General features: G+C 44.3%; 1 protein-coding gene and 1 long non-coding RNA gene across 2 annotated transcripts in view; one reads left to right on the forward strand and one right to left on the reverse strand.

Annotated features, from left to right (window-relative positions):
* Window positions 1-1,771, forward strand: LOC308080708. The gene is made up of 3 exons (XR_013932726.1): window positions 1-162; window positions 203-1,231; window positions 1,448-1,771. It is a non-coding gene; the product is annotated as an uncharacterized lncRNA (long non-coding RNA).
* The window catches only part of per3 (period circadian clock 3), a 26,904-nt gene continuing 9,840 nt past the window's right edge, over window positions 1,763-18,826 (reverse strand). Inside the window, exons 10-24 of the mRNA XM_080422505.1 lie at window positions 16,701-16,857; window positions 15,751-15,859; window positions 15,470-15,598; window positions 15,134-15,242; window positions 14,281-14,395; window positions 13,287-13,432; window positions 12,584-12,772; window positions 11,310-11,609; window positions 10,348-10,678; window positions 8,961-9,330; window positions 7,932-8,294; window positions 5,722-5,938; window positions 4,457-4,727; window positions 3,410-3,560; window positions 1,763-3,193 (exon numbers count right to left, since the gene is read on the reverse strand). Coding sequence (XP_080278631.1) covers window positions 3,032-3,193; window positions 3,410-3,560; window positions 4,457-4,727; window positions 5,722-5,938; window positions 7,932-8,294; window positions 8,961-9,330; window positions 10,348-10,678; window positions 11,310-11,609; window positions 12,584-12,772; window positions 13,287-13,432; window positions 14,281-14,395; window positions 15,134-15,242; window positions 15,470-15,598; window positions 15,751-15,859; window positions 16,701-16,857 — 3,119 coding nt within the window. The 3' untranslated portion in view covers window positions 1,763-3,031. The remainder of the gene's footprint in view (window positions 3,194-3,409; window positions 3,561-4,456; window positions 4,728-5,721; window positions 5,939-7,931; window positions 8,295-8,960; window positions 9,331-10,347; window positions 10,679-11,309; window positions 11,610-12,583; window positions 12,773-13,286; window positions 13,433-14,280; window positions 14,396-15,133; window positions 15,243-15,469; window positions 15,599-15,750; window positions 15,860-16,700; window positions 16,858-18,826) is intronic.

An 18,826-nucleotide genomic window follows, 5' to 3' on the forward strand; every position in this document is an offset into this window, starting at 1 on the left:
AACAAAGACTCCCTGAATTCAAGACAAAATGGCTTTTTTCTTTATACACTTTGTGAAGATTGTTTTATGTGCAGCTTTCCTATAAAATATACATTGTATTGTTATACTGCGTTAGCTGCATTAGCTGGCTTCATTCGATCCAAAAAACGGTAGAAAAACCTGGTGTCTCTCGTACTGCTGGGACAAACCGCATCGAAGGAAGCAGTTCTCTCAGAGCAGCGCCAATCGGTCAACGTATTGACATCCGCACACACTTCTGAACGCATCGCAATAGAAAGAGGGTCGTTTACATTCAACAGATTATATCCGATAAGACCGGAGTCTAAATGCCTCTTAGCTCTTTTCGACTACAAAATGTAACCCAGAACCTTCTCCGTGATCTGAAACGATTCCAGAACCCGTGAAATTCTGTGATTGTTTATTTTCGTGTGTGTTTACGTTTCCGTTATAACCAGGACCACCCCTGAAGGGGAGAGGTACATCCTAAAAAAAAAAACATTCAAAAAGCATTTGCGACGCATTGTGAGCTTGTATTGTGAGCTATTTTCGCTCTTTTTAGAAAATGTTTGAAAAAGTATAAGTTTCCCCGGCTGGGTCCCCAGCATCACATTCGTTTTAACAACTTTATCTATATTTTATATGTTGGCTATTAACAAAACCGTACATATACAAGCTCACACACAAAAAAGAAGAAAGTATTGGATTCAGATTTAGTTTTTAACACAAATCTTCTCTTCTGGGGGTCCCTGGGACAAAATATTTTCAGATGGGGCATCCGTGGCCAAAAACGTTGCATTTTGGGGGTCCTTGACCGTGTAGCGCAGTTTGAGAAACACTGCGCTACAAGCTCACTTAATAGTTCTTGTAGACGAAAAGAGCCATTGTTGGTGTCTCAGTCTCACATAGACACACTCACAGAGCTCAAACAGACAGACTGCAACACAGACGTTTTTGAATTAAACCGATTCAATATGTAAAAACGCAGGAATCGGGTTCGAGGAAGGCTGGGGGCCACGCTACCGCAGTCGGTTTACGATTAGAAATAGGCTACGTGTAATATCACAGTAATATCACAGGCAGAATACATGGCAGAGAAAGAAAGAAAGGGCAGGTGACAGTTATTTAAGAACAAGAGAATAAGTTTCCCTATAGGCTAAGTGGATCGTTGATGAATTAAACGCAGTGGTGGACAAAGTACTTGAGTATAATTATACTCAACTAAAGGTGAAAAGTTGCTCCGTTGTGCTCGAGAATACTGGAAATTACAAAGTGCACTTTCTTGTTTAATATCAATGCATTACGATATTAATATTTAGAGATTGCCCCTCAAAATGCTAGCAGAGTCAAAAGTACAATATTTGTCTATCCAAATATACTCCTAATAAGATTCAAGGTGTTACCGCCCACCACTGGTAAAATGGTCAACGCGTTTCCTGTTTGTAGTAAGCGTTTCCTGTTTGAAGTAAGCGTTTCATGTTTGTAGTAAGCCATACCAACATAAAAAGTCAGGTTTTAGGGTAAGAAGGGGAAAAAACAAAACAATACGAACCAACCTTTGGAGTAACGGAATACACTGATAATTTACAAGAACAGAATTTGAACATTAGAAACAAGAAAACCAGCACAAGTCTGTGTACTTTCAGTACTGGCATGCGTCCGCACGCCAGCCATGAATTAATCAAACCGCCTTAGCAGCCATTTTAAAGTACTTAAATCTCACACCTCGTTTGTCCCAAAGAGCTTGCAAGGTACACACACACACACACACACACACACACACACACACACACACACACACACACACACACACACACACACACACACACACACACACACACACACACACACACACACACACACACACACACACACAGACACACAACTTATAGCACACGTCATGGCAGGAGAAAAGTCTTTTGTGCATTTGCTGTCGTAGTGTGTCTCTGTACTCTTGACCAGCAGTTTGCCAGTGACACGCCCCTGGATTCATACAGGTCTCAGGTCAGTCATGAACTCATATACAATGTGCAGATGCCGTTATTAACACAATAAGAAGTGTTGTTTGTTGGTGTTGTGATCCAGTAAAGGCAGTAATAATAATATTCACTACCTCAAAGTGAAGTGAAAATGTCCCGTCTCGGCCTGGACCGCTGGCGTAGCGGGTCCAGGCACATAGGCTCAGTGTAGCCTAGCAGCATGTCGCGAGTTCGAGTCCCAATCCCGACGGCCTTTGCTGCATGTCACTCCCCATTTCCTGTCACACTACTGTCCTGTCAATAAAGGCATAAAAGCCCCCAAAAATTCGCTCTTTCGCTCTCTCTCTCTCCCTCCCTTCTGTCCTTGTGGGCGTAGGTTGAGGCTCTGACGCCGTCGGTGTGTCATTTAGCTTCTTTTCCACTATGAAGCGTTGAACCCAGAACCTTCCATAACCTCCTGGAACCGTTCCAGAACCTTTTGAAGTTCTGTGAGGTTTTTCTTTCTTTTTTTTTTGCTTTTACGTTTCCATTATAACCCCGAGCCGCCGCCCCGCCCCTGAAGAGGGGGAGGTACCGTATGTCATGAAAAAAAACCCCGGGAAAACAGCAGATCTACAAGCTCACAACAACGCATCAAGCTTGTAGATCAGCTATTTTGCGCAATTTAAATGTTTCAAGTTCTGAGTTCCCACAAAAGATTAAGTACTACTGTACCTCCTGAGCATGGGGCTTAGATTTCGGTTCCCGAGAACCTTTTATCGTCTGAAACCCGAGCCGTAAGCCACAACGTACGCAAGCGAATCCCAGAACCTGTGAAATAACGTTTTCACGGTTCACTTTAAGTTCTTGTAAGTGGGAAAAAGAGCCTTTTAGAACTGTTACATGTCCCACTGAAGACGCACAGCTAGAGACAGAAGTGCACAGCGTCCTCTGTGCACAGCGTTCTGTCTGGTCGAGGTGGGAGGAGATGGTGGTGGTCGTTGAGGAGGGGCGGGTTTGGCTGTGAACAACGTAGCATTGTGTGGTCCTGGACCTTCTCAGGTTGGCTGTTGTTATCAGGTGTCCTGCAGAGGACAGGGGTCCTCATGGGTGTCCCGCTCGGAGGGGCTTTCCATGGGGGACGAGCTGTCTGGGGCTGGAGGAGGAGGAGGAGGGAGCGGGGAGGAGGAGTGGCCCATCATCATCCCTGACCCGGTGTTGTTGCAGCCCACACAACCCTAGCACGAGGAAGAGGGAGGAGAAGGGTTAAGGTTCAACGTTCATTTTATTAGATTTATGAAGTTGCCTCTTTCAAAACAACAAACCATGAATTAATAGGAAGTTAAAAATAGATAAAAACAATAGACTTTAAAAACGTAAAAGTATGTGCGTGTGCGTGTGCGTGTGCGTGCGTGCGTGTGTGTGTGTGTGCGTGCGCGCGCGTTCACACCCACCTGCGTGTCTATCTCTGGTGGGATGCCGTGCTGCCGGATCCAGGGATGAACCTGGGCCAGCTCTCTCCTCTGGTTCTGGTTGAACCAGGGCTGCAGAGGCTCCAGAGCACGCAGCTTCTCTCTGTCCTCTGCCAGGACCTCCTCCTGGTCCCTAAAGGTCAGGACCAAAAAAACAGACAGCAACAAGTTCAGCTCCCAGCTGAACCACTGCACCACCCAGACTCCATACAATATGGTGCTTCTCCATCATCTTTTCATATCAAGGTCCATTATTTATTCGGCATTTGAGCCACGGAACCACCGTTTGATGAGATTTAGACTCTCAGACCCAAAACTTTAGAATATTTTGTTGTAGTTGGACAAGATTTTGTCCACAATTCCATCCATGCTGTATTGATGTTGGTACAATAGGAGAGACAACTGGCAAACGTTGATCAAAATAACAATTCTTCTACACTGTCTAGGATAAGGATAAGGATAATTCCTTTTAACAGGTCGTTCATGAAAGTCCTTGCGGTCTTGTTTCCAATGAGAACCTGTGAGCAATTGGGGTTAAGAGTCTTGCTCAGGGACAAATTTCATATCATCGGCACATATGCTGGGATAGCCTGGAATCGAACCTGGGGCAACCAGGGCCTCTGGTTCCCTAGGCGGGCTCACTAACCACTCAGCTATGGCCGCCCTCTAATTGTGTGGACTTCTTGTAAATTAAGTAATGCAGATGTTTAACAACAATTTCACTCTTGAGAGAGTTAAATATCTAATAAGGGTCCATTTGGTTTCATTTTACGCTCTCAAGAGTTAAAGATCTATAAGGGTCCCTTTGGTTTCATTTTACACTCTCAAGAGTTAAAGATCTAATAAGGGTCCATTTGGTTTAATTTTACACTCTCAAGACTTAAAGATCTAATAAGGTTCCATTTGGTTACCAACTCTCCATCATTTATCTGGGGACCACCTGGGCCACTGGTGGTCCCCGGAACCAGAACCGCTGTTCTAAATGGTAGAATGGTGCTTGCTCTGTGTGTGTTCAGTGTTGTACCGTACCTGGCGTGGATCTGGTAGTTCATCATGACGGGGTCTGGTGTGTGTTGGATCATGTTCCACAGGGAGTTCTCCACACACGGTTCAAAGGTGTGCTGCTGCTGCTGCTGCTGCTGCTGCTGCTGCTGCTGCTGCTGCTGCTGCTGGTGCTGGTGCTGGTGCTGGTGCTGCTCCGCCGCCGTCGCCGCCTCCTGCTGTTGCTGGCTCTTGCGGGCTTTGCGTGACGTGTCTGACGAATCGTTGCTGGCAAAATACTTGCTACTGTTGCTGCTGCCTGCAGAGCAAAGAGGAGCAACAGAGGTTACTGTTAGAGTTCTCAAATTCTGCCCGAACCCGACCCGACGTTTTCGGGCCGGGCTGTGTTGAAAATATATGCTAATTAATCGGACCGAGCCGAGCCTCAGGTTGCGTGAAAAAAGAAATTATATATATATATATATATATATATATATATATATATATATATATATATATATATATATATATTACCCCCCCAAAACATATCTAAACTGCCCCCAGCGGCCGAACGGTAAGGCCGGCGGAAATGGCAGTGGATGCGTTGGATGCAGCTCCTAGCCTGTGTTATAAAACAAAAAGTGGCAAAAATGGCCAGAACTCAAACATCGAAAATCGGTGAAAGTGGCCGTTTTCAAGATGTTTTGGCCATTATCTCTGGAATGGAATGGTTCAATATGCTCAGTTCAAAGCTAGTTGGATGCGTAACTTAGAGGAAATTAAGCAAATAATGACTTTTCAGTTTTTTCTGGTTTTCGGGCCTAAAATGATGGTAATTGTTTGGGCCGGGCCAGGTCATAATTTTCAAGCCTGTTGAGTTACTGTTTCTGCTGCCTGCAGAGCAAAGAGGAGCAACGGAGGGACAAGGACAAGGATGGGTGAGAGACTTTATGGGCACTGCAATGCAACATTCAGCCACTAGATGTCGCACTACACTCAACATCACAACACACAGTCTCTGTTACAAAAGGATTGTGATTTCCCTGAGTGGCTGCATTAAGCAACAATGTATGTATTTTACACATCCTCTCTGTCGGGTGGAAACCTCATATGTCCAAAACTGTTATTTTTCAGGATTCAAATTCAAAAATATCAAAAGTAGCAGATCTACAAGCTCACTTCGCGCCGTGTTTCGAGCTTGTAGATCTGCTACTTTTGATACTTCTGTGTGGCACTGTATTATCAGGTAGGGGCGTTAATCTACGAAAGATTAATATCAATAAAGAGGTCAATATTAAGGCAAAGTCGCAGACCTGTGTGTGAGGTAGAGGTTCCGTTGGAGCCGGAGCCGGACCCAGAAGAGCCCAGGGATCGACCCAGAGACTCCCCCGACGACCCGAAGCCAGAGGCGTTGGAGCCCGTCCCTGATCGGGCGTCCTCCTGCAGCATGAGGTCCAGCAGCTCACTGGAGGTGGACTGGGCATTGTGGTGGTTCCTCCCAGACTCACTGCATGGGGCATCGTCATCGCCCTGATGGGATGGTAAAGGAACAACTCATTAATATATATCTCCTGCATTCAGGGGTTGAATACAAAAAGTTTTAAATGATTTACAAGCGCATAAAAACCAAATGACATTGCTGGATTTTTATAATTAATTCCATACAAAGATTATTATAACGACTGTTGTTGGACAGAGAGAGCTTTATAGATTGTAAATTAGAATAGAGATAATTATGTCCGCTCCCCACCCCTGGGTGTGATGAAAAAGCAGGATGGCCGCAGGGTGAAATATGCCCAGTATAGCCTATACCAGGGGTCTTCAACAGGGGGTCCGGGACCCCTAGGGGGTCCTCAGAGCTACTATAGGGGGTCCGCCAAATCTTTGTGTGATAGGATTTAGTTTTTTTACATTAACCACTTGAACTCTAGAATTCCTTTTCTGAGGGGAACATTAGCCGAAAATAGCAGATCTACAAGCTGATCTACATAGCAGATCTACATAGCAGATCTACAAGCTTGTAGATCGGCTATTTTTGGCAAAGAGGCTATAGATGTAGAGGGAAAAAAGAGCAGACTAAGTAAAAAAAATAATTTTAATCTGAAACACAATGTTATACAATATAGAGTAGGTGGTCCCTGCTTCATCTCTCTCTCAGCTAGGGGGTCCTTGGCCTGAAAACGTTGAAGACCCCTGGCCTATACCACTTGTGCTATAGCCACGCCCCGCTTCTGTGACGAACGCGGAACTGCCTCTCGTCTACCAACGGTGGGGGCGTTGTCACACAAACTAATACAGCCCAAAACCCTATTCTTTTCAATGGTCTGGTGGCGTGTCTCGCTGAGCATTGAAATGCCGAACCTAACCTCCCGTGATGGAATCCCACTGCCGACACTCTTTTTCCGACAACAATTCTTTTTTTGCCGATAAGGTGTAGTTTTGGACCGCGAACGGAGGCGCGCAGTCTCAAGCGAACTTGAGCCACGAGAGGCACCACCGAGCGAGCTAAAGCGAGCGAGTTGCCGTGCCGAACGTCGCAAGTGCTGACTGCAGATCTCGCAAACACCCTATGTTTACTGGTGCTAGATCCCGCAAGAGTGTGTTGCTGGGACAGAGAAAGGTCGATAATAAAGTAGATTTTCTCCCGATTTGTCTCTCTGAAAAAAAGCCATTTTATTATGAAAATGTTGGGAATATTGTGTGGCTTGTGGCGATCGGGTCCAATATCTAGTCATTGAAATGAAAAGGGTTGAGAATCACTGCAGTAACTCAACCCCCTTCCCATGCTGTTCATGAAGTAAATAAATAAAGTTATAAAGTATAATATGCCCTTTAATAGACTGTAAACACACTTTATATTATAAACTGTGAACGTTATTATATATACTGTACTATGTAGTGTAGGTACATAGCACTTTATTTGAAGTGGGTTGAATGCATTGACTGCACATCTATAGGTTTAAAATATGTAAAAAATGCATTGATTGCACATTTATTAGAGTCTAGTTTCTGATGTATATTTGTCTAATTATTGTTTCTGTGTTGTTATTATGATGTTTAGTGTTTTCTGTTGAAGAGGAACCACAATGGAAATAAGCCCTCTGGCTTTATTGTGTTTTCATCCTTGGTGATGCATCGACTGCATGTCGGAAAGTGCTTTTTGTACTCTTTTTAATGTCACCAAATAAAATCAATCAATTAGGGAATGCGCGGGCCGACCCGTAGCCCGCAGGCGGAGTGGGTCAACCCACGAAAACTCACCCTACCTCTTTCTCTCTCCCCCACCCCTCTCTCTCTCTCCCTACCTCTCCCCCACCTCTCTCTCTCTCTCTCTCTCTCTCTCTCTCTCTCTCTCTCTCTCTCTCTCTCTCTCTCTCTCTCTCTCTCTCTCTCTCTCTCTCTCTCTCTCTCTCTCTCTCTCTCTCTCTCTCTCTCTCTCTCTCTCTCTCTCTCTCTCTCTCTCTCTCTCTCTCTCTCTCTCATCGCATCACTACAATCAACCAATCAAAGTAAAGTAACTCACCCCCGCCCCGTGGTGCTGCTCATGCAGGCTGTCAGCCAGGAGGAGGTGGTGGTTGAAGGCTCCTCCTTCACTGGGTCTGGACGGCGGCAGCTCCTCCTGCAGCAGGTTGAGCTGCAGGGGGGAGCTGGAGCGGGAGGAGGAGAACAGAGCCGGAGGCCCTGCTCCCGCTCCCGCCTCCTCTTCCTCCTCTTCCTCCTCCTCCTCCTCTTCCTCCCCGCGGAACAGAGGCCCTACTAACGGGGTCTGAGGAGCCTGGTGCTGCAGTGGTGGTGGTGGGCCCGGCTGGGCCTGGAACTGGGCCTGGAGGAAGGGAGACGCGGCGCCGGGGGTAAAGCCTGCCATGGTGGTGAACGGCACCTGGGGCTAAAGGAGGGGAGGCAAGATCATGGAATAAAATTTGACAATTAATTGTTGTAACAATTAACTATGAACAAAACAGGCCATATATTTAATAATTTTATACTTTCAGAAAGTAAAAAAAAAAGCAGAAATATCTGCTATTTCCTCGCTTTTACCAACAGATCAATTTATACAGTTGAATGTAAACGTTACTGACGATTATTTCAAAAATTATATTTATTTTTGTTTTGAAACTTTTGTTAATTTTGGAACTTTTGATACTCTTCAAATTAGTGTATGTAAAAGATATGTCTTTTGCTTAGATTTGTCTTTGTTTTGTTAAAACCAATGTTTGCTTAGATTTCTTTTCGATCAATTTATCTGATGAATTTAGCTTAGTCAAACCAATGTGTTACTACATTTTCTTTTATTTTCTAAACCAAAGCTGTTTCATAAAGGGTAGGCAAAAATAAGCCTTAGCTTCAGCCTACACCTTTTCGGTGCCACTTGTATAAGTGGACTCTAATGTATGTATGTATTTTTTATTATTTTTAAATGGACCGAAATAAAGATTTACTACTACTACTACTACTACTACTACTACTACTACTACTACTACTACTACTACTAGTAATTATGAAAAAATAAGTGTGATTATCTGAAATCAGGTGATTGTGTAATAATAACTACCTGGGGCATCATCATGGAGTTGACAACGGGTGGAGGGAAGATGGAGGAGGGGTGGTGGTGGTAGCCCGGGGCGAAGGTGGTGGTGGTGGGGTAGTTGGGCAGGATAACAGCCATGACCGGGGCAGCAGCGGCAGCGGCGGCGTAGGGGTTGATGCAGGCCTGCAGGGCTGCAGGGGGAGGGGCCACGATGGAGGGAAAGTTCTGGATGTTCTGGATCTGAAAGGACTGCAGGTGCATGACCGACTGCATGCCGCTGGGATCGGGCTGCATGAGGTTGAAGTTGAAGCCGGTGTGGGTCTGGGTCTGGGTCTGGTCCCCAAACACCATGGGGGCCATTCCTGTCATCTGCTGCTCCAACCCGGGGGTAGGGCTGTCACCATTACAAATTTAAATTGACGATTAATTGTCAATCAAATAATTGCGATTAACGGGCCTCTTTATCAAACTAAACACACTGAAATTTAAGGACTTGGTTGATTTCAAAACCATCCAACTCAAGTACAAAATAAAAAACAGTCAATTGCCAAACAGTATCCAGAAGTTGTTTGAATGGAGGGATAGTAAATGTGAATTAAGAGGAAAGTATATATTTAAAAGAAAAAAGGTTAGAACAAATTCAAAGCTTCACTGTATCACAGTTAGAGGGGTTCAATTATGGAACACCAGTGGTGAAGAATTGAAAAATTGCAGTACAATACTCAAGTTTAAACAAATGTATAAAAACAATATATTGAAAGGATATTGTATTAAGCTCTGAAGATGAACACCAGAAGCTGTTTTTTTGTTTCTGTTTTCATGTTTTCATAGTATTTTACATAGAGTTTAGAAATTGTATTTCTAAATATTATTTGAATAAGTAATAAGGGATAGGACTAGATACGTTTTCAACTTCATCCTATGCCCTTTTCGAACACCCTAGAGTATTTGCTTTCATATTTTTATATTTCTTATTTTAAGTGTATTATGTTTATTTTATGTATTTCTTTTTGTCTTTTAACAGTGTTCGAAATAAATAAACAATCAATTAACGATTTGATTGTGTTTGGCCATTGAACATTGGAACATTATGAATAATATTTAGGCTTCGTTTATCAAAAATCTCACAGGGCAGATAACTTACAATAACTTACATATACGAAGAAATCATTGACACACTTAATCATTTTATACTTTTAAAAATAGTAGAAATAGCTGATCTACAAGCTTACAAAGCGTCACAAAGTGACGCTTTGTAAGCTTGTAGATCTGCTATTTCAGCTTTTTTTATATTTGAAAATGTGTGAACATTTTTCAACATGGAAACGATTATGACGATTATGCAAAAATAATTGCGATTATCTCAAATAATTTCGATCAGACGGTTATGTAATAATTGTGAAAGGCCTACCCGGGGAAGGTCATCATGGGGATGGGGTATGGGGTCTGCTGGAGCAGCGGGGGGGGATTCATCTGGCTGTTGTAGGGTACCGGTGCCACACCACCCCACACTTGGGGACGGGAGGACGACTCCGAGGAGGGAGGCCACCAGGAGGAGGAGTGTGGTGGTGGGGGTCTGTTGCTGCTGCACATCAGGGGGGAGGGGTCGGGCGGGGATGCTCCGTAGCTGTCGGAGGAATCCTGCTGGTGGGGTTTGGCCCGTTTGTGTTTGGGCTTCCCCGTCCGTGGGCGGTTCCACCCGCCGGCGGCGGCGGCGCTGAGCGGACGCATGGCGGTGTCGCCTCCTGGTGGCAGACAGAATGAGGTTTGGCATCTCGTTATAATCATCACACATCACAAACCTTGGCCAGTAGGAGTGCACTGAGGACACTAGCTGGAGCACTCACTCATCCACTGTCATTTTGACTATGCGTGGACCTCATGGTACCCTAGCCTAGCACCTTAAAAGGCACTAAAATCAAAACGACAGACCTCTCAAAACAAACTAGTCAGACTACTACTAGACCTCACACCTAGGACTCACCTAACCCCTGTACATCTGTGAGCTTACAGATGCACGCGCTGTAACTTGTACATCTGCTATTTTGTAGTATTGTGTATTTTGGCAGATGTGCATGTACGTTAGAGTTCTCAAATTCTGCCCGAACCCGACCCTAACCGATCTAAAAACACTGGCGAAAATAGACAATCAAACGAAAGTGGCCGAACGGAAGGTCCAATCTGCTCAGTTCAAAGCTTGTTGGATGCGTGATGACATAATGACAGCTTTTTGGGTTTTTGGGGCCTAAAATTATGGTAATTGTTTGGGCCAGGCCTTGTTCAGGCCGGCCCAGTTAGGGCCCAGTTAGGGCCGAGCTTGCACATCTGCTATTTTTTATTTTTTTTGGAAAACTAAAAAAAAGAGTGAAATACCTGGATGGAGTGAGTGAGCCATGGAGCTGCTGTCCTGCTGCAGGTAGGAGCTGTAGGGGCTCTGGAGGATGCGGTGGCGGAAGCGGTCCACGTACTCCTGCTCCTCCTTCTGGGTGTGGGCCGACAGCACCTCCTTGGTCATCAGGAGGAGCTCCTCCTCCGTGGCGGAGCTGGAGCTGTGGGGGGCGGGGCTGTGTGGGGGGGCAGGGCGGGCCGCCGGGGGGGTCTGGGGTGGTGGTGCCGCCGACGGCAGGTCGGTGGGCTCGCTGCCCATCGGCGCGTCCTCTAGAGCCGTCACTTCTGTGAAGAGAACACACCACAGTAGTGTTAATTTTGACAGCAAATTTTTATGAAGTTTTAGTTAGGGCCATATTTTCGCCGGTGGCTTAACCATTAACCATAAACTTCTTTGCCATTTTTTACTATTTTTTAAAACATTTTCAAATAGTTCAACTAGCCGATCTACATCGACACGTTGTGAGCTTGTAGATTGGCTATTTGAACTATTTGAAATGTTTTAAAAAATAGTAATAAAAAAAAAAAGGCAAATAAGTTTAGGGATAATGGGTAAGGCACCAGCGAAAATAGGGCCCATGGTCTTTTGAATAAAATTCCATTCAGTCTCTGAAATGTTTTACTTTTAGTCTAGTTTTAGTTGACTAAACATTATAAGATTTTGGTCAACTAAATCTACAGTTGATTTAGTCGCCAAAAATGTATTTTGGCGGTGCCTTGATGGCGTCGTAATGCCTGATTTATACTTAGCTGTGTGCCAAAAATAACCCGATCTACAAGCTCACAACGCGCCTATTATTGCAAACTCCCGCCCGCCCTCCCATTATCCAATATTAATATAGGTTTTATCTGTGGAACCGAGTCAAACTAATTGTAATGCCTCAACTCCTACAATTCCATGTGCTTGTCAATGTCAGGGTGGGGGGGGGGGGGGTCCCCGGTGGGGGGGGTCCCCAGTTCAAATATATTTTTTTGGGGAGGTTGCGGCCTGAGAAGGTCTAGAACCAGGGTTGCCAGATCTGCTTATTATAATTTCCAGGCAAGATTTTATTTGAAAATAGCAGATCTACAAGCTCACAACGCGTCGCATCGCGACGCCTTGTGAGCTTGTAGATCTACTATTTTCAAATAGCTGATGTATATGTTAAAGTGCTCATGTGGCCCATAGTCGCTTCTTTTGGGCTGGTTTTCCTAGACCTGGTTGCTTGTTTCTCTCACAGAATCTGGCAACACTGTCTAGAACCACTGGTATAGCGTACCTGACTCTGGCTGTGGCACATGGACTATGGTGCTGCTGTAGGAACACTGGCTGGGGAGAGACACCATGCTCATGGCCTTGGTGGACATGGTGATGTCCGTGAGCGGAGCCCGGACCCCCACCACCACCGCCGCTGCTGCTGCTGCTGCTGTGGAGGTGTCCATTGACACCTGGATGTCCAACACCACCTCTGGACAACACAACAACACAACGCAACACAACACAACACAGGGAATGAGCAGTCACTCAGAGATGAGGCCCATTCTACAAATGCCCTCTAAAATCAGCAGTTCTCAAACTTGTTTGTAATTCAAAAATGATTCAACACTTTCACGATTTTTCAAACATGTTCAAATCTAAAAATAACACAAGGAAAATAGCCCATCTACATGCTCTAAATGTGTTGCAGCGTGACGAATTGAGAGCTTGTAAATAGGCTATTTTTGCTGTCCAGTGTTTCAGAGTATTAACCCTTTAAGACCGGGAAAGCACATCATTTGTGTCTTCCTTTGGCTATTCAAAAATAGCAGATCTACAAGCTCATAACGCGGCACTCGGTGCCGCGCTATGAGCTTGTAGATCTGCTATTTTTGAATGGCCAAAGAAATCTAAAAATGCGTTCCCGGTCTTAAAGGGTTAATGACAGTATACAGTATAGTATATGAGTATAACTGTATAAGTTAGTATCATGTGTCGAGCGTTACCGTCTGAAGCTGCCTGAGCGGTGTGTGTGACTCCGGTGGGCTTATCGTCCTCTGAGGTAGTAGATGAAGAAGATGAAGAAGAGGTAGCTTGGGAACGACATTCATTCTTGCGCTTCAGGTCTGGAGCGGTACAGCCGTCCAGGAACCTGGGAGACGAACACACACAAAGAAACAAAATATTACCATCGGGTCGAATGCTGTGAAATCCAACATAGAGGAGCTTTAATCGGGCTTGAAAAGCTGAGCCTGACTCGGCAGCCCTTTTTCCTCCTCATTAACACATTAACCGCCAAGAACGTAGTCCTACGGTCCGTTAAATCCAACTGTTAAGCGCCGAGACCGTAGCCCTACGGTCCACGGTCTTTTCGCGCAAAAAAATTCCGGGTGCACTTTCGGAATTTGTTTGATCCACTTCCGTTTCCGGTTTGATGACCGGAAACAGAATTATTTGGGATCCGGTTTTGACGATCACGTCCGCCCTCGTTCTACAGACGAAACTGAAACTCAATTCTCTTCCTGTAGTTTTTTCTCCTCGCATATCACTGTTTAACGTAATCCACTCTAACTACAACATGGATGCCCCGTTTGACACGTGGTTTTCACTGGGAGATACAGTGAGATGTCGCCGAAGTAAACAGACCGTGTACGGCTCAATCTTAAGGATTTTAACAAGATCTATGGCGACATGAAAAAAACAAAAAAACAACAATAACACCTTGGCACTGGTGAGTACATTATGAGATTAACCTCTGGCGGTCGATGTGTTAAAGGGACTCACCCCCAATCCCCAACCCTTGATGCTGAGTGCAAAGCAGGAAGGCATTGGATCCCATTTTTATAGTCTTTGAGTATGACCCGGCTAGGGATTGAGACATTTCTCAGACATTTCTCATTTTCCCAATCTCAGGGCAGACACTCTACCCACAAGGCCACTGAGCTTGTGTAATCTAAAAAAAGACTATGACAAAAAAAATGAACCCTGATTCCAACGTACTTGATGATGTTGTCCACACAGTTGATCTGCTGATAGGAAGGAATGTGAGCCTGTTTCCTGCCTTCCTTGTTGTGACCTCTGACATTAGCGTTGCAGGCTGTGGGGGGCGGGGCCGCTGGAAACACAAACCAAAACGTTACCACGTTGTCGACCATGCCAACCTGTCCTTATTTTGGGCATCATGTCATAATAGGCGAAAATCTCAAAACAAGTTCACTTAGCCCAGGGGTCTTCAACAGGGGGTCCTCAGAGTTACTACAGGGGGTCCGCCAAATCTTTGTGTGATATGATTTTTTTTTTACCTTAACCACTTGAACCCTAGCATCACTTTTCTGAGGAGAACTTTAGCAAAAAATAGCAGATCTACAAGCGCACAACGCCTCGCGCTGCGAGGCGTTGTGAGCTTGTAGATCGGCTATTTTTGGCAAAGAGGTATAGGTGTAGAGGGAAAAAAGAGCAGACCAAGTAAAAAGAAAAGTTTAATCTGAAACACAATTTTATACAATATAGAGGGGGGTCCCTGCTTTATCTCTCTCTCAGCTAGGGGGTCCTTGGCCTGAAAACGTTGAAGACCCCTGACATAGCCAATCTACAAGCTCGCGATGCGAAGCGTCTTTAGCTTGTAAAGCCAAATCCAAGTCTTGTCAATAAGCTGTCAAATCTGTCTATTGTAGATCTGCTATTTTTGGAGTAAAAAATATTTGCCAAAATATTTTTTGGGCGACTAAAATCAACTGTAGATTAGACTAAAAGTAAACACTTCAGATGACTAAAATATATCTATTGTAATCAAATACGTTTGGATGTAATGAATGATGGAGCGTCCGTCCAGATGTTTTGGATGTTGGATTACCTGTGGCGGGTTTCCCCAAAGGAATGAGCTTGTTTCTGGACTCCAGGTATGCCTGTTGCCCCCAACTCTTGACCCGGTTCACGTCAGCACAGATCTGCTGGAGGGTCATCTACGAGCGAGCAAACACACACGCACACAAAACACACACACACACACACACACACACACACACACACACACACACACACACACACACACACACACACACACACAGTCACACACAGTCACACACAGTCACACACAGTCATTATACTTCAGACATGATACTCCTGGTCAGCCAAACATTGACTGATGGCGTTCATTTGTGCTGCAGACAGTGCGGCTGTGATGTCTCACCGGTTCGCGGTGTGAATCCTCCCACAGGTTACCGTTGCTGTCGCTAGAAGAGGCCACGCCGGTGTAGTGCTCATGGGAGCCGTTGCTGCCCAGGCTGCCGTAGCCACTGGATCCGTTGTTGGTGACCGGCTGTTGTGGACAAGATTAAAAAAAACACAAAATTAGGGAACTAGCCACTTAACCACCGCCGATGTTGGGTTGATGTGTTGGGACATTTATTACAGAACACAATATGTGCATATTATATTATGAGTAATGTACATGGACATAAAATGGACAACCTGTAGAAAAAGCTTGTAGATCTTGGCCTGCAGAGTTTTAATCTCTTCATGGGTTGTCGGCAAGTCATCTTTACTGCGAGCAGCAAACACATCCTCGTTCAGAGGACTCCTTAGAGAGACAGAAACAGGTAAAGGGAATATATGCTCTGTTAAGATCATGGTACCCTTCAGCGCTTCAGCTTAGTGATTGAATCAGCATTTATTGGCCCTTTATTACACAGCTTGGTTGAATGCTCGATTCTGATTGGTCAATCACGACATTCAACGGTCTGTTATTTGTAGACCGTTGCTATGGATCATATCAATGCTTGTTAAGGTAATCACGGTAATCAAAGAAACAGACCTGGGGTGACAGGGCTTTCTCAGTTGCAGCCCCCCTACCTTTGGAACTCACTCCCACCTCACATCAAAGCCGCCCCCACCCCTTGCCCTGTTCAAAGCCTCGCTCAAAACCCACCTTTTCAAACTCGCATTCCCCGCTTAATTCTATCATAAGACCTGGAACGCATCTGTGTCATTTTTAGATTTGAGCTAAAAAGCATTATTTTACACTTTGGCTATTCAAAAATAGCAGATATACAAGCTCATAGCGCGAGTGCCGCGCTATGAGCTTGTAGATCTGCTAATTTTTTTTTATCGAGAAAATGTGTGCAAATCTTTCAATATATATTGTTTAAAGCGAACATTTGTAACTCAAATCTTTGTTTCTGGGGGTCCCTGGAAGAAAATATTTGAGATGGGGGTCCGTGGCCAAATACATATAATTTTGGGGGTCCTTGACATGACATTTTTTGAGAACTACTGATATAGAAACATATGTTTTTTCAAAAAACTGTTAGGATTTAGAAGGCATTTGTAGAATCGGAACCTCAGGTCTTAATGGGTTAATTCTATCATAAGGGGACCACAGTGGAAATAAGTGTCAAAATGTAACACTAGCTTTCACTTACGTCCTGACTTTGTGTCGTCCGATGACGAAGGCCACCTTGCGGCTCCAGGGGTTGATGTAGCTGGACCAGCTGGTGTCCAGGGTGACGTAGTCTCCGTTCTGGCAGCGCAGACGCACCGGCGAGTGCTCAAAGGGAGACTGGCCCGCGTACTTCAACACTGTACATGATGGGCGAGACCAGGAGACTGTGATGAGGGGTTGTGTGTGAATTTGATCATGAAAATTCAAGACTCGATAACGTTATTGTTGCCACCATCAGCATGACAGATTGGAATTCAGCTTAGTGGGGTTCAGTTAACAACACATCACCCGCCAAGGTATTAAACATCGTTTGTTATCCCCTTTCCAGCGTAATTACCTTAATCCGATGATCTTTGAAACGCCGTGCAAGCGACATTGTGTACCAAAAAAACAAAAGAAATAGTCCCCGTGGGTAGGCGGAGGATCTGTGTATCCAGAGGGACAACAACATTCCAACTGTTCATTTTGGGGCTGTGGCCCGCTCAAAACGGTGGTTTTCAATGCAAAAAAACGTTAGTTAGAGGTGTTTTTCTGAAAATCCCATAGTCAGGGCGGGTGGAAGTGACGTTTTTAGGAATGATGTCACATCCACATACTTCTTCTCTGAGTGACGATGGATCATCCCAGAGATGATCTTTTTTTGTTGTTTTTTTACATTTTTGATTTTAGATGATATTTTTCAAAATAGTAGAAAATGCCAAAACGGTTTAGGCATAATGTTAGGGCCCCCAGGCCTTCAAAGATTTTCATGATAACAAGATGTCAAAGCAACTGGTCGGTAGTCATTCAGACAGCTTGGGTTCAGTGTTTAAGACCCAGGCACAGTTGACCTTTGACCTAACCACATACAACCTGGTGTCCATATTTTGGGGCATTTCATTATTAAAATAGCTGATCTACAAGCTCACAAGCTAAAAAATAGCAGATCTACAAGCCCACAAGTGAAAATGGCAGATCTACAAGCTCTCAACAAGCCGACTCGTTGTGAGCTTGTAGATCGGTTATTTTCGCTGTGCGACATCGACGTAATAAGATGGAAGCATAAAATAGGGCTTAAAAGCTGCAATCCATACGTTTTGGGAGAATGAAGAACCAGATTCGGATCCCGGGTAGGACATGAAAATTACGGATTGCAGCTTTAAAGGAGAATTTTGGACTAAGGTTTTCTTACCTTTTCTATAACGTTACAGTATGATCTTTTTTTCTTCTCTTTTTTTTTTACAGTGTTCTGTCACTATGAACGTCAGATCTCACAAAAAAACAAACCAAAAAAAAGCTATTAAAATACGCGATCTAGCGCAAGGCCTATTGGCGCACGTTTTAAACTGTGGTGGACCCGGGATGGAGTTATGACATTTTTCTACTGTACCATTCATCCTAAGATATCATACTGTAACATAGAAAAGGTAAGAAAACCTTAGTCCAAAATTCCCCTTTAACTCACTGAGTGCCAGAATTATTTCTGGCTATTTCTGGCCAGTGCTTTCAAAAACACGTGAAACACGTGATTGGCACGTTGCACCATAGCGGTAAAACACGTGAAACACGTGAATGGCACTCAATGAGTTAAGTGGTTATGAAAGCCATGAAATGAGAAGTGTGTGTACTGTAGCACGTTTGACCGAAGTGGCAGCAGCGAGTGAGTCACAACAGGGGTTCCCAAACAATGGGGCCGGTACCCATTTTTGGGTCATGCAACAATTTTTATGGGACACAAGTAATTATCCATATATATTTTCATTTTTACAGTTTCTATATCTTTTTTTTTTTATTATTTCAAAAGATTTAAAAAACATCAAAGCAATGGAAATACAAAATAATTGTCATTTGAAAATAAATCTAACAAAGTGTTTGCAAGTTTGGGTTGTGGGGGAGACAACAGATGTAATATAATGAGCAGAAGAAGTTTGAGAACCCCTGAGTTAAGGGCCGCTCACACCAAGCACTATAAAAATATATACTGTAAAGTTACTATAAACTATAAGATCTACAAGCTCGAAACGCGACGCAAACCGCCTTGTTTTGAGGTTGTAGATCTGCTACTTTTGCTATTTTTTTATTTAAATCCTGAAAAGTAACATTTTTGGACATAAGAGGTTTCCACCC

This window comes from Gymnoscopelus braueri, assembly GCF_963280865.1.
Source record: "Gymnoscopelus braueri genome assembly, chromosome: 3".
NCBI lineage: Eukaryota > Metazoa > Chordata > Actinopteri > Myctophiformes > Myctophidae > Gymnoscopelus > Gymnoscopelus braueri.